The 16,199-nt window shown below is 35.6% G+C and overlaps 1 protein-coding gene and 1 long non-coding RNA gene across 4 annotated transcripts in view; one reads left to right on the plus strand and one right to left on the minus strand.

Moving 5' to 3' along the window:
- Window positions 1-305: 305 nt before the first annotated feature.
- LOC131431767 (retinaldehyde-binding protein 1-like) overlaps window positions 306-16,199 on the plus strand; it is a 33,838-nt gene continuing 17,944 nt past the window's right edge. The window contains exons 1-2 of one of the 3 annotated variants that reach the window (XM_058597644.1): window positions 306-549; window positions 615-1,038. In XM_058597644.1, coding sequence (XP_058453627.1) covers window positions 817-1,038 — 222 coding nt within the window. In that variant the 5' untranslated portion in view covers window positions 306-549; window positions 615-816. Of the gene's footprint in view, window positions 1,039-16,199 lie in introns of all 3 variants that reach the window. The other 2 variants (XM_058597643.1, XM_058597645.1) reach the window with 2 other exon arrangements.
- LOC131431768 (uncharacterized) lies at window positions 11,114-12,271 on the minus strand. Its single transcript, XR_009229722.1, has 3 exons — window positions 11,972-12,271; window positions 11,610-11,910; window positions 11,114-11,543 (listed from the first exon to the last, which is right to left on the minus strand). It is a non-coding gene; the product is annotated as an uncharacterized LOC131431768 (long non-coding RNA).

Consider the following 16,199-nt stretch of genomic DNA (forward strand, 5'->3'; position numbering starts at 1 on the left):
AGCCACTGCTCGGGTTTAACGACTGAATCATCCGTAAGCCGAGCAGTTACAAAACCTTCAACGCTTTTTATGCATTAATAAAACATCGATCCATCGATCGATCGATCGGTCGACCTGAAAGAAAGTGTAATTGGATTCCAGGGCGGTATTCCTTCACAACAAAGGATCGCAAATCGATGAGCTGGCTGCGTTCTTTGTTCCGGAGTTTCCGCCTTAGCGCCTTCTCGAATGTGGCGGATGGCTTCGGCTTTTGGACGCACTTTGTTTCCTCGTCAGTTGCGCTTATCACCTTCTTTGAGCTACTCGGAACATTTACCAATAGGACCGAGGTCTGGCGCATTCAGACAACAAGGGAAAGAGTGTAAGTGTTGGGGGGCAGACAGATAAGAACGTTCCGCCGAAGCGTTCAATAGCTGGTTCGCGCTGCATGCGATAAGGATAAGCGTACTTTCTTCCACTGAACTTTGGAGGTCCGATTGGTCAACACCATCCTGGTGCTGGCGAGGGGATTTGGAACTGATAAACCACGAACGGTCCGAGCTTTCTTGTGTTTGTGTGTGTGTTTTTATATTTACATATTCTAAGTGAAAAGTTTTTCCTTTTCTACTGTTCAGATTGGATGAGATAGGAACTCAATGTGTCTTCGACTAGTAAGTGATTAACGTCGGGAGTTGGTTAAGCAGTTGCTAATCTGGCTTCCCTCTGAACGGATCGCCGTAGAAAAAAAAACGCTTTTTAGTGGTCCTGCTCAGGACTTGGTGCTCTGAACGAGATTAGTGTTTAGTAGTTTTGACAGTTATTGCTATTGGTTTTAAAATGCCGTTAAAATTCGACATCGACACCGAACCACCAACGCCCGAACTACTCGAGGTAGCCCGCAAGGAACTTCGTGAAACACCGGAAGTACGCGAAGCGGCTATCAAAGAACTGCGCAGCCTGCTAAAGGAAGCGACCGATCTGCACTACAAGGATGACGACGAATTCCTGTTGATTTTTCTGCGCCCGTGCCATTTCTACCCGGAAAGTGCTATCAAAATGGTAAGTCCAAAGGTGAAACGGAATCGAATTCGGTAAAGTCAATGGTCACTATTCCTTAATCTCTCCGAGAGAAAAAAACCCGATTGATTGGTTTGTCTTATCAGCGCTTACTGCGATACAGTTGTCATACATGTCACAGCAGTGCCACATGTTACCAAGGCGATACGTTTCGCTCACCAAATCTCCACACGTACGTGATTTTGCACCACAGACGACTTGACTTGGTTCTGCTCAATTTCGTCGCCCCCCTTGGCTTCCCTGCTCATTCAATTCAGTGAACTATCGGCCGGTCTGTTACCGGTTGAATGAAACCGCACTGACGTAATACGTACTTTAAACAATAACATTTTTGCGATGATTTATCAGCTTTTGTCGATCGGAGTAATGCGATGCGATGGACTTTGATACGAGTTGATCCGGGATTTCATTTTTTTTGTTGTATGTTGATATATGCTTTTTTAATCGCCACCAGACTTCGGGAAGCGACCATAATCTATCAGTAATTGAATATCGCTTAGTTTCCATTGTGAGCTGCATGATTAGATTAAGATTGGGTTTTTCTAAATTTGATCGTTGATAGATTTTTTTTTACTTAAAACTGGTAAATTAACGAATGATGGAATTACTCTCTTTTCCGGTGGAGAAGTATAATGCGCTATAGAATTGAACCTACGATCGACGACAAAACTATGCACAATGTTACAAATTATTTCACCAGAAATAAAAAAAAAATGAGGTGAAATTTTTCTCTGATAAAGGAATTTCATACTATTAGATGATTCGCAGACAATTTTTTTTCACAGTCACAGTTTTTCATATGAGCTACCAGTAAAAAGTTATGATTTTTTTCATCAAAAACTAGTCAAGCTTCAAATATCAATATTCATTAGATGCCAGATCGATAAAAATGTATCCTATGCGGTTCCTGAAAGGTCATAAAATAAGTAAAAATTTAAGAAAAATTGGAAGGGTATTATTTTTTTAATTTATTTAAATTAGTTTTAAAAATACCTTCAAAAACCCCAAAAACATTGCATAACTCTTAAATGCCTTAACGTATTAACACACTTCCTTCAACAAAATGATAGTATCAAATTAGTTCTACAAGTGTTCCATACATTGTCCGTTCGAGAAATGAGACACACAAAAACTATACTATATAAGATACATATTTATCGATCTGACATCTAATGAATATTGATATTTGAAGCTTGACTAGTTTTTGATGAAAAAATAATCAAAACTTTTTACTGTTAGCTCATATGAAAATCCTTGGTTGAGCAAAATTGTGCGCAATGATTGGTTTAACAACTCTTCTGACGACAACTTTTCCGTAGAACGTTTCACAAAAAAGTTACAACAAAAAAAGTGAATTTTTAACCCTACTTTTATTCGGAAAAATTTATGTAACTCGATCAAATAAAAAGTAGAAAGGTGGTTTTCCCAGCAAAGTTGCTCATAATAAAATTACCTACAACTTTATTGTACAACAAAATCATTTTTGAGTTCAATTAAGAAAGTTAGATTTCAGATTTCAATCTAAATGAGGACCACCCCAGTAACATTGTTCATCAAAAGGAGCGCAATTCGATCACAAATAACTTTTGTGAAGGCACCAACTACAAAAATCTAATATTTAATTGTGAAAATATTTTTGTCACGCTAATTACCCGTTTTGGACCATAGCGCACTGTGCAAACCGACTTTTTAACCAAGGCCCGGAGTGCCGAATGTCATATTCAGATCTGACTTCCGATTCCAGAGTTAGGATTTTCACAAACTTAGATTCAAATGAAAGGGTTTTATAGTTTCCCAAAAACTTGTCGAACATTTTATCCGAATCCGACATCCAGTTTCGGAACTAAAGCGTGATAAGTGGAAAATTACCCATTTCATGAGTTTTTTCTCAAACGAAAGTCAAAAACAGTTATAGGGGAGAGTGTTCGGTTACCGACACCCTTTTCTTTTAACCTTATAACTTCTGACTAAGTGCATATTATGCGGACATATATACATCAATGGTAAGCTAAAGTCCCTAGCTAAGCAACTAAGTTGATTCATTTGATTGAAAAAATCTTCATTATCAAGTAAGTAAAGTGATAAATTTTGGCCATTTCCAAAAAGGTGTTCGGTTTCCGGCATCCCAAGAAATTTATATATAAAATTATTTACATGATATAAAGAAAACGAAACGGTTACGGAGGTCTGCTACTAGTATGTGATATTGGCAAAAGACAGTGTTGCGGTTGATAAAATTTTTAGCTATTTTATGATAAGTGCGACCGAAAGAATGAAAAAGAATGTCAATTAATTGAAATTTATTTTAAAATATATGCAATTTTCACAGCCGGTAGTGCAGAGATGTCAATAATAATAATAATAATAATAATAATAATAATAATAATAGTAATAATAATAATAATAATAATAATAATAATAATAATAATAATAATAATAATAATAATAATAATAATAATAATAATAATAATAATAATAATAATAATAATAATAATAATAATAATAATAATAATAATAATAATAATAATAATAATATTAATAATAATAATAATAATAATAATAATCCTACTACATGTTTTATGCTGCTGACTCACGCTGCTTAGCTTGACTTACACATGCAGAAGTATCAAAAACGCAGGTTCGCTTCGTTTGTTAAAGTTCGTTTAATTGGTTTAATCGAAATAAAGCATGAGATAGTTAGTATAGGTTTTATACTGTTCTTATTTGTAGGTCATATTTGTTGCTGGTAAACGAACTAACTTCGGCTATTTCGGTCGTCTGAATCCGGTTTCGGAAGAATTGGAAATAGAGATCAAAAACTGCAAAAAGGATCTCACTCACTTTTCTTCAAGATGGTCAAATCGATTTTCACATAGGTTCAAAAGAAAAGTCTTACAGCTTCATATGTAGTTCCTAAATTTGTTGTGGATACTACTTTTGGTTTCAAAACTACAGACTAAACAGAATTTGTAGATTTTGTTAGACTTGTCCGAAGAAACTTTCCTATTGCTATTCAATGAACAGTTGTTTTTGCGAATTCCACAGTAATATTTTTGATGTTATGAGTAATACGAGAAAGGCATCATTACACCACTAGGTGGATTGAAACTGTTTCTTTTCTTGTTGTTTATATTGTGAAAGTTCTATCTTTGTCAGAGCCCAACACCCAACTGCGAACAGTTAGGTAGATTTGCCTCTTTCGGAACAACCCGAACTCCATTCGCTTTATACCATTCCGAAACATCTTTGGTGTGTAGTGACAAGATACCAACTCATGGCAGAATAGCGAAAAAGTATCATGACGGTGTAGGAATAGTTACAATCACTTCACATTTACTTGTTTACCATTTCGGTAGGGATAAAGCTTTGGCTTACTCGGCCACATCTGCATATTGCCTGCCAAACCGGAAATATAATGGAATACGTGACGTAAGCGACAAAACACGTTGTTTTTTACCGCTCAATTTTCTCAGAGATGACTTAGCCGATTTTTAACAATTCTAGGCTCATTTGAAAGTCACTATTGAATTATGGACCAAATTCTAAGACAAAATGGCTGTCACTTCTGGTTCCGGACATATAATGGTATAAGTAACGTAAACGACTAGCCATACTACATACTTTTCATCGGCTGAGTTTTCGCGAAGATGACTAAACAAATTTCGAAAAACTTAGGCTTATTTGAAAGCTAACAATGTCATTCAAATTTGAAAGAGTTATGGCGAACATTTTCGTCTCGAAAAATGCACTGATACATGTGACGTATCCCAGTCTTTTTCAACGCAACAAATAAAGATAAAAGAGATAAAAGGAACGATTTTGAAAGACACACTCGTTTGATAGCTACTAGTAGGTTGTTTGATTAGCTCGCAATACCAATATGGTCGAGGATGGAGGATTAAGAAGGATTTCCACAAGTTTTCTTCCTGACAGGTGCAGATTTTACACAATGAACAGACATACGTCATCAGTCTGCGAAACATGTCACGCGTTGATAAAGTATTTCTGTATAAAATGTTCAAAACGACGTATGTAACAATGAGAGATTCTCTTTGTTTACTTCCTCTTTTGATTATTACGGCATTCTTAGCAATCCTTCTCTCCAATCATTTACAGATAACAATAACTAAAGCTATCATCTTTTCATCTGCTCTGGAGAAATTACCGAAAAAAGCAGGAATACTTCGCAATAATCGGAAGAGAAAGTAAACAAAGAGAATCTCTCATTGTTACATACGTCGTTTTGAACATTTTATACAGATTTCTATAAATATACGTATTTAGGGGTGTGCGGATTTTGTCACAAACAAGCCTTACAAATTTTTCGTAAAGCGGTTTATGACGATCAAATGCTCCCAAGATTTATCCTAAAAGTACTTGTTACGAAATTATATGGTAAACGCAGTCATGGAAAAGCTATACAATTTACTAAATGATGTTCACAAACGCCAGTTGATTTTTGTTTTGGACATCCAAATCTTAAAAGCAAGATGTAATTGTAATTTCATCGAATGATTTTCATTGAAAACTTTTGTGAGGGAACAAATTATATCAAAGCTTTTTGTTTACAAGCCATCTCAAATGGTAAACAGGCTTGCATTATGATAACTCAGACATGATCAGATACGGTTTGCGTTGGGATGTTGTTAGTGACAGTCAAAGCAGGCGTTGTCAGTTCCCTTCGTCAATTCGCTATTGTCGTTTTTGCTTGAGAAAACTGAAACTGACCCAGGGTAGTTTCATCATACAAACACTTTTCACGAAACTGTGTTGATTTCACACTTAGCAACGGGGGTTTGAGCAAATCTGATATAACAACCAGGTTCGAAACTGACTCGATTTTCAATTCAACAACGTTAAAACTAGGTTCGAAACTAGCTTCAAACAAACGGTTTGACAGCAGTTAGGGTGGAAACTGGGTTAGGTTTGGCATCAAGCGAAAACGACATATGAAAGTGGGTCTCGTGCTTGATTTTCAAGTTTCAAAGCCCCGCTCTAGAAAGCACTTCTAAACCTTCAGATTTACCAGATGAGTGACAGTGTGCTGAGCGAAATCGGTACTGTTTCCTAACCAAGCCCCGCTTCACTCGAATGCTTGCATCATCCGAGTTGCATCATCCGAGAGATTTGTTTTTACCCAATCGCAAGTCTTGTGTTTCTCCGTGCAGGACAGGCGTTTTTTTTTTAATATGAGTTCCAACGTTTTTACTGTCACAGAATACGATAACTTTCCCTAAAATTTGAAGCAACAGAGAATTTTTTTGTAAATATTATAGCATGCACATAAAATTAAATCTACGTTCGGACTAACTATACTATACTTGATCGATAGGGGCAACAAAATAATGACAACAAGGAAGTTTGTGATATTTTCAACAAATGCTATTCAAATATCGGTAATTGCTAAAGTTATTCCTGTAAACTCATCTCTTTGTCCCATAAGAATTGTTCGTCGTGTTTGTGATTTTTCTATTTTTTACGTCCTTCATCTATAAATGAAGTGATACTGTGAATACAAGTATGGATAATAAGAACACGGAAAGGCCGATATCAGCATTTTGGCGAAAATATTAGTTGATTTTCTGATTTTAGTTAGTTATTTTTTGAGACAACTAAAAAAATCTTACTTTTGCTAATTTAGATTTTTTAATTCTAATTCCCTTGATAAGAATAAAATATTTGTTGAAATGGCTATTTTTTTTTGTTGAATTCACCAATTGTCATTTCTTAGCTAAGGCACACTTCATATCCATTCAACTAATTTTTTAGTTGAATTAGAGAAATAAAACGTTGTTTTTAACCAACATAAATGGTTGAATTGGTTTCTGTCATTTGCAGCTATATGGCGCTCTGTCACTGAAATAACGCTAACACCGTAATGACTACTAGCCACTAGATGGCACACTATTACCGAAAAAAATTTCAGTCGCGGTTTCAGCAGTGTATTCTCCAATGAAATTCTTTCGAGTGATCAGATCTCCAAAGATATCATCAATGGTCCTAGCCGCTCTCCAACTAGTTCTCACCCTTTCATAACAACTGCTATGATTTAAAAAGCGTGTATTAAGATGAAATCATCTTCCAAAGCTGGACCGGATGGTATTCCTTCATTAGTATTAAAAAAGTGCTCAAAGAGTTTTCTTATTCCACTGTCGATGTTGTTCAATATTTCTCTTAGATCAGGAACATTTCCAAATATTTGGAAAAATCATTTATTTTCCCAGTTTTCAAGAAGGGAAATAAAGCCGATGTATCTCTTGGGTTTCGTCTTTCGTGTTACCAAGAGCTTTACTAATGTATACTGTATTAAGGCATTATATTGTGCTCTTATCCGTTCGACGCTAGAATATGCAGCTGTTGTCTGGGCACCTCACTATCAAATCGACATTGCACGCATCGAAGCTATCCAGCGTAAATTTGTTAGATTCGCTCTGCGCAATTTACCTTGGAGGGATCCCACTAATCTTCCTAGCTACAAAGATCGTTGTAATGTCAACAAGCCCTGGATCTGCTATCTGTTCTTAGGAATGTCTCCAAAGCCGTTTTTGTTGCTGATTTATTACAATCACTTATCGATTATCCCGAACTTCTGCAATTGATTAATCTGGACATTCATCGACGTAATCTACGCTCTCATCGTTTCTTGAGTTTACCCATTGCACGAACAAATTATGGTTCCAATGAACCATTTTCCAGTATGTGCAGGACATTCAATAGCTGCTCCAATGTTTTCGACTTTCATCTATCTCGAAATATGATCAAACGATTGTTTCATTGCCACTTGTCAGATTAACTTTGGATCAGGATTTGTCTGTAACCGTTTGTATTTTTGTTCAACCTAGTGATGGTTGAACAAAAATACAAAAATTTCTCTTATCACCGTTGGAAACTAATCAGATTCGCCCGATGATACTAACCATTTCGCTTCCCCTCTCATTTTCTTCGTCCTCTTTTTTTCTATTGGAAACTAATCAGATTCGCTTGCAAATACTAACCCGCTCGCACTTCCTTCTTTCCTCCGTCTTCCACCATCTTTTCGACCACTAGTTAGATCTACATGCCGATTCTAACCCCGTTGTTCGACCACGATTACTTTCCCTCCCCTCCACCTACCTTCATCATCCATTTACCTATCCCTTTTTCTCTGCCAGTTGAAGCAAGAACACTATTGCTACCCTGTAGTGCTTGGTGTCATCAACTAGATATAGGGTTATAGGTTTAGTTTTAATTATAAGTTTTTATTGTTAGTGTTAAGCCTTATTGTATCTGTTGGATCATTGTAATCTGTTAATACGACAGATGAGGAGGTTTTATGCCGGCTGGAGAGAGAGATTGCCAAATTTCATCTCCATCGGGCTTTTCCCTGCTCTCAACATAAACAAATAAACAAAAAATAAACATGAATAATATTTTACAACCTACCTGAACCAAACTGTGAAATGTTTCAAAATGATTATAAAAGCTATTGTCACACTTTTCCATTGAAAGAAATGGTTTTAAATTCTTCGGTGATCGTTTTTTTTTTTCATATAAAATAAACTCACTTTTCAATTTAGGACACATTTTTGTCTCAAGATTTACAGTTCGTCATGTTTCTGAATATCTACTAATCGAATCGTCTCAAAACATGATTAGTAAAAAACATAATTAGTAATGTTCACTTGCCACTTGTTTAGTTAACGATTAAAAACTTCAAAAATTACCCGACATGCAATAAAAGTCTTCAAAAATATGAGATGAAAGAAAATATATATTACTTTGCATAGAAAGTCTATATCTGCTCTATCTGTTTTCACTAATAAAATGGTGTTAATCATAATCAATTAGCTGCACAAAAGATTTCCACTTTAACATGTGATTTGTCCGTTGATTGATAAACTTTAAAAAATCACTGCAATCAAACACTAATAGATACTCAGAGAGAAAAATCTAATTTTTTACTTCTCACTTTTTATGAACCTGTACAAATCTGTATTAAATTTAGGAAATCTGTATAAAATCTGTCCATTGATTTAAATCAGTATGCGAACGAAAAAATCTATGCAATACAGATAAATCTGTATAAATGGCATCTCTGGCTCTGGGCTTTGTTTTAAGAAGGGCTAATGCCTAAATAGTAACAATTCCGTTTTTGGTTTTATTTAAAGTCCACCAAACTAACTTTGCAATAAAATTTTAAATTTAAAGGTAGCGTTTCGCCGTGGTCACGGGAGTTCGCTGCCTATCCCGGGGTTTCACGCACTTTACGCAACATTGTGAGAAAACGGGGAAGAAAACGAATATTCCAAGAACATACGATTCTAGATAATTAATTTTTCTATCGATTCGTATATAAATTGTGCCTGATAAACATATTTATCGAAAGATTTCGTGCGAGTTATAAAAATAAATGAGTTTTTCCTTATTCTTTCGCACGCACACAATGTCAACGCATGCATTGGGGTGTGCAAAATGCCACATGCGGTAGACGCTAACAACATTTCTTTTGTTTTCGTTGTCCGTTCTCTCTGCGTAAACGTTGAATATAGATGAGTAGAAAATGTAAGTAAGTGTTACTACTTTGTAAAATAATTTCTATTCATGTTTCAGTAGAACCAGAAATCAGTAATGATTTTCATCGCTACTAGCTTTGACGCTGTGTTGAAAACGTAGCTTATCCCCACATATGCGAGTTGTTTATAGCGAGAAAAGGAAAAAAGAAAACAAAATGTTTAACAAAACTCGCACGAAATCTCGCGAAAGAAAAACATGCATAGTAAAATCATTTACCTACAATCGTATGTTTTTGATTTTTCGTGAAACGGGTTAGTATTGGAGAAATTTGCAATTTAGGGTGAATTTCGGCGACAAAACAAGAGGAAGCAGTGAGTTGTCTCGCTTCGACCTGACCACGGCGAAGCGCTACCTTAAAACGAAAGGTAACGGAAACGACCGAAAATTTTTTAAACGTTGAAATGATTTCAAACTGGTTCTAAAAATATCGTGTATTATCTCATAGTTGGCATTAGGCCCTTTTTAAGAAGAATTCTGACATTTTGAACCTGAGAGTGTAATAGTGGAATGTTTTGTTTTGATTGCTGTCGCCTTTGCTAATTTACAGGATGAATAAAGGATCAACGATAGGATGGATAAAAATCCATTGAGATGGAATAAGGAGCAGAGTAGTGAACACATCATAAGTGTTTTTAGCTGTTTCTTGAATATTAGATAAATTTTCAAGAATTGTGAATTAATTCTCAACGTGGAGCAAGGCGAATGAAGCAGTAGTATGGAAAAGTTATAGTGATTTTAGTGGCTAAATCGGGGTTTTGAGGCGACGCTCTTACAAATGAGATGAAATAGGGAGCCCTTACCCTACTCCTTATGATAGAAAAACAAACCGGAATTTTATTAAAAAACCTGTTTTAATCCACCTAGATGTGTAATGATGCCTTTCTCATATCGATCATACTATCATATATAATACTGCGATTCTTGAAAGAATAACCGAAATCGGTTTGTTTGACCGCCCGAGCAAAATAAAGTAGCAAAATAATAACATGTTTTGCTACTTTGTTTCAGTAACACAGTTTGTTATAATTAAGGATCCGTTAGTTGCTTAAATAACATAACTGATAACAAAAAACTCATGAAACTTATCAAGAAAATAACAAAAGTTAATACATCTGTAACAAAATAAGAACAATTTCAGATTTGCGTGTGATAACAAATTTTGCTAGAAACTTGTTACTTTATGCTATGATCAGTAACAGAAATATAACTTATTTTGTTTTTGGTTTAATATGTCAAATTTTGTTTCAAGTCAAACAATATAATTTTGTATTTCAATCCATTTATTAAAGTAATATTTCAACGCATATTATTTGTTATAATTCAACTTCAAAAATGTCCCATTTTGGCATAATATGCAATTACTATTGCCATATGTCTTCCGGATTGTCTCGCAGATTCTTGTGCAGCAGTCGTTGGATCCATTCCAGTCAGTATTTTCCTTTCATAAAGGCGTTCTAAAACAGGTAAAAACATAAATGATTTTCTCATGCACACTTCAAAAATTTTACCTTTAACATAGTTGACCTTTTCTTTCTCAAGTGGTTCTTTCTCAGAACTATCGTTTGCCAAGGGCATATGAACTGATGAATTAGCATTGCTGACATCAATCGGTCGACCTGAAGGATTATTAGATGCTCTACCAGTTACAGTTCTGCCGTGAAATCCCTGTGGCCAGAGTTCTTTCATTACAAGTTTAATGAAAATGAAATCACTATCTCCAGCGTGATTCGAGAGCTGAGTTAATTTTTCCGCAGATGGATACCCGGGAACTGTCTTAAAATTGAAATTGTCTTTACTTGGCAATAGACGAGATGTTAATGCACATGCTAAACGGTTTGATTTAATGCGTAAATCACGATATACTGTCGTAATCTTTGTTAAACGTTTTGTTAAACTTAGAATTCTTTTACTAAGTATCTTACAATTGACGCAACCTGAAATCGATTAAGTGAATAATCAAAAAATTAACCAATGATACTATAAAAAATGGGTTTAATAACCTTTTGAAGAGTAATCGCCAACGTTAGCCATATCGTCAGTTGAGGAATCTGTAAAGCTGTTGGTTGCTGGAGATACCCTATTACTTAAGGGGGTCAATATAGACTGCATACGATTTTTTTTCTTTGTGGTATCTCTAATGATTGTTCGAATTGTTTTAGACATAGGTAATTTAGAACGAGAAACGAAATATTCGCCGTTGACATCATCCAATGAAATAAAGTCTGTATCCGAAGATTTTATTAATTTTGATTCTATTCTTGTAACAACTTTCGCATTATTGGTGACAGAAGAGTTGTTAATCTGCAAATATTCTACATGAAACTTAAAAAACTATAACTATTTTTCACTTAAGTAAATTTACCGGTGGATGTTTTCCAACTACGTTAGCTGTCTTCGTTTCTCTCAATAGATCTGAGTCACATATCGAATTCGTAATAGCTGATCGTCGCGAATTAACTGTGTTCAGTTTGGATTTTCCAGCAAATATGCCTTCAAACTGTTGATTTGCCTCTAAATTCGTCACGGCCGTCTCTTTTATGTTGCTGGGATAATCAGAGTTCAGATATCGTTGACGCAGTTTATCTGATTTTACTGTAATATTTTTATTTACAGATTTATTCGTTGGTGTTGCTTCAATTGAAATATCAGTAGAATCAAAATCTTGAAGCCTCACCGAAGCGCTTTTAGAAAAACTCTGAACAAAACAACTGTTGTAAATGTTATGTATGGAAAGTTTTTTTACATACCTCCACTGAAGAACAGCGAATCAAGGTTTTCGTAATTTTAGAATTTCGATTAAATTCCGAATTTTGATTTGCAATGCATGGTGTGCATGAACAAATTTGTCTTTTCTTTCGTAGCCGTACTCTGCAAGACCTCTTTATGCCAAGTGTATTACAATTTTGCGTTCTCCGTTCTTCCATTTCGCATTCTTCATCAGATTCTGAATGGTTATCGAGATATACAGGGTGATTTTTTAAGAGCTTGAGAACTTTTTTAAACAATAAAACGCATAAAATTTGCAAAATCTCATCGGTTCTTTATTTTAAACGTTAGATTGGTACATGACATTTACTTTTTGAAGATAATTTCATTTAAATGTTGACCGCGGCTGCGTCTTAGGTGGTCCATTCGGAAAATCCGCTTTTTTATCGACAAATTTTGTTCAGCGATGAGGCTCATTTCTGGTTGAATGGCTACGTAAATAAGCAAAATTGCCGCATTTGGAGTGAAGAGCAACCAGAAGCCGTTCAAGAACTGCCCATGCATCCCGAAAAATGCACTGTTTGGTGTGGTTTGTACGCTGGTGGAATCATTGGACCGTATTTTTTCAAAGATGCTGTTGGACGCAACGTTACAGTGAATGGCGATCGCTATCGTTCGATGCTAACAAACTTTTTGTTGCCAAAAATGGAAGAACTGAACTTGGTTGACATGTGGTTTCAACAAGATGGCGCTACATGCCACACAGCTCGCGATTCTATGGCCATTTTGAGGGAAAACTTCGGAGAACAATTCATCTCAAGAAATGGACCGGTAAGTTGGCCACCAAGATCATGCGATTTGACGCCTTTAGACTATTTTTTGTGGGGCTACGTCAAGTCTAAAGTCTACAGAAATAAGCCAGTAACTATTCCAGCTTTGGAAGACAACATTTCCGAAGAAATTCGGGCTATTTCGGCCGAAATGCTCGAAAAAGTTGCCCAAAATTGGACTTTCCGAATGGACCACCTAAGACGCAGCCGCGGTCAACATTTAAATGAAATTATCTTCAAAAAGTAAATGTCATGTACCAATCTAACGTTTAAAATAAAGAACCGATGAGATTTTGCAAATTTTATGCGTTTTATTGTTTAAAAAAGTTCTCAAGCTCTTAAAAAATCACCCTGTAGTTTGTCCAACTTCGACCTCTTTTTTGGTGAACATACACTTTCCTTTGAGCTATTCAAATCAGGTTGTTGCAAGCGAGCTCCACCTGATCGGGAGCCGGTAGCTGGTATAGGATGTTGACTTTCTGTTTGTTTTGGTTTCGGAGACCGTTTACTACAATCAGATTTTATGGCCGTTTTTCTTGGAAATTTCTGTACAAATTAACAATACTTAGTATAACGAAGACGTACAACAATAATTTTGTTACGAACCTGAGGGGAATCGCACTTTCCCGTTGCATCTGAAACATTGTGCTGATGAACATTCTGCGAAAAAATGAGGTTATATATAGTTGAAAGTTTTTCGAAAAAAATAAATATTTTTACCTCTTGCTCAGATCGAACTATATCAGCGACAAATGCAATGTTGTCACGGTTCGATTTCAAACGCAGGCTTGTATTTTGCTTCACAACTCTTGTCTTTTTCTTCTTCATGCTGTACCAGTTGAAAAACTGACCTCGATAGGAAAACGTGACCGTTGTTTTTCCGACAATTTTAATTATGCACGTTAAATTAAATATATAGAATTTTTAGTGAAATGTACTCTTCTCCTTGAACTTCCGAATTTCAACAATATTTGCTAACGATTAGTTATCCACCAAAAGGAGTTTAAAATATGATATGCACAATCGAAGTGTCGTAATTTTCTGCAAAAAAGAGGCACACTGAGATTTTTATTTGCTTTTATGCATATTTCCGAAGTTTTGCGATGCGTACCTTCCAGATGGGAGATGAGTAATATGACAGACATAATTGGAGGACGTGAATACGAATAAAAATATTAATCGTTCGTATTAGTTGATTGTGTGAATTTCGCAACTTTTACTACTTCCAGAATTGAAGCGGTGCATTTCTACTAAAGATTGAGTTATTGGCAACAAATATTTTCTATCATACAATTAAACAATGCGGAACGAATGAAGTCAAAAATAGCAACATACGGAATTTTGATGCCGATTATTCCATTTCGGATTTGCATATTTCAGTACAAAAATGATCAAAATACTGTACGGAACCTCTGACACCCAGACAGAAGGGCCAAGTTGTGTAGTTCTCTATAATCTTAAACACTGTTCGGATATAAACGACAGCAAACACTGTTGCAAATTTTGCTTTAGAAAATTCCATAAAGCTAATAAAATCTTCTAGATTTGCACTACACTGATATTTTAATCTCCGATTTGCAAAGAAACAATCTTTAGATAACATTTGGAGCCATTAAAAGGGCTGATTTTGCATAATGTTCCCCATTGTTGTCCGCTTTTTGTTGTATTTTGCTCCAATGCAAACGACCTGCAGCTGAATGACGCAATCGATTTTCGTTGAAGGGATACTGGTTCTGCAAACGTCCCGCAATTGATTCAATACTGAACTGAATTATTGATACTGTAACTGGAACTGAGCTCTGGACCTGAACCAACTGGAATGATAGATTTACATAGTAGGAAAGCTTCGTATAGCTCTTTGGGAATATATTAATAGTTCTAAAAAGAACCGGTTTTTAGAATTCAGAAACTGGACCACAATTCAAGAGCTAAACAAAACTCAAAAACTCAATTGCCAAATTTTATCACAAATTCCTGATCACATTTCCGATAACTTGTAGAAAAAATATGTTGTTGGGTTAAGTACATCAAGAGATATTCGTGATAAAGTTCTGCCCATTCTTGTACAGGGTCACTTTCGTGTAGTTTTCCAGAGCTAGCTCACATATCCACACATTAAAAAGATCGAAATAACTTATCTAATTCATATCTTAATTCTGACTGAACTCATTTTCTCTGGCTATAATTAATAAACTACTCATAATATGAATATTTTCAGTTAGCGTGTATTCTGAATTGGCATATATAAGACCCTGTCAGCTTGGAGCGAAATCAATCTTCAGTTCAGCAACGCCATCGCACGGTGTCACATTCAACATATCATGTCAATTGTATGGGTGCGCAGTGCTACTATTTTGGCGCGCACGAATTTGACATTTCTCTTCCCTACTTCTGTGTACGAGATTCGATGCGAACTCGCCTGAGGGCGCCATGCTCGCAAAAAATGTTGTTGCCAATGATTTGTTCGGGAAATGTGAAAGCTGGATATCTTGTTAATATGATGTCTTTGCATATATGCATGCACCAGAGATGCCAGTATCATAGATTAATCTGTGCAACACAAATTTTTGAATTGTTGCACAGATTTCTATGAGACACATAGAATTGTTAAACACATATTTTGGTTATTTAACACCAATTTGAACAGATTATATGATGGTGCACATTCGTGAAACCTTTAGCTCGGCAAAATCGATTTAGCAAGCAAAATTTAAAGCCTCCTTTACCTTCACAGATATTGGTACAACATGACATGGCTTCCCTGGCTCACACTATTTATTTATATGAGCTCGTTGACAAGAATATGCCGGTTCCAACCCCAATTTCATGATCACCCGTCAGAGGACTGATTCATATTCGTTTTCTACCATTTGTGGAACACTATGTAATAATAAGTTCTAATAAAGGCATTCAATTACTCGTAGGCATGAGCAATCGTCGTCCTAAACATAATTTTCTCAGTTTTCCGTGGTACGGCAAGAAATATGTAAAAAAGGTGTGTAAGTTACAATGTACAATGCACTTTGATTGAGTGATGTGCCTGAAAATAAAAAC

This window comes from Malaya genurostris, chromosome 2 (assembly GCF_030247185.1).
Source record: "Malaya genurostris strain Urasoe2022 chromosome 2, Malgen_1.1, whole genome shotgun sequence".
In the NCBI taxonomy this organism is placed as follows: domain Eukaryota; kingdom Metazoa; phylum Arthropoda; class Insecta; order Diptera; family Culicidae; genus Malaya; species Malaya genurostris.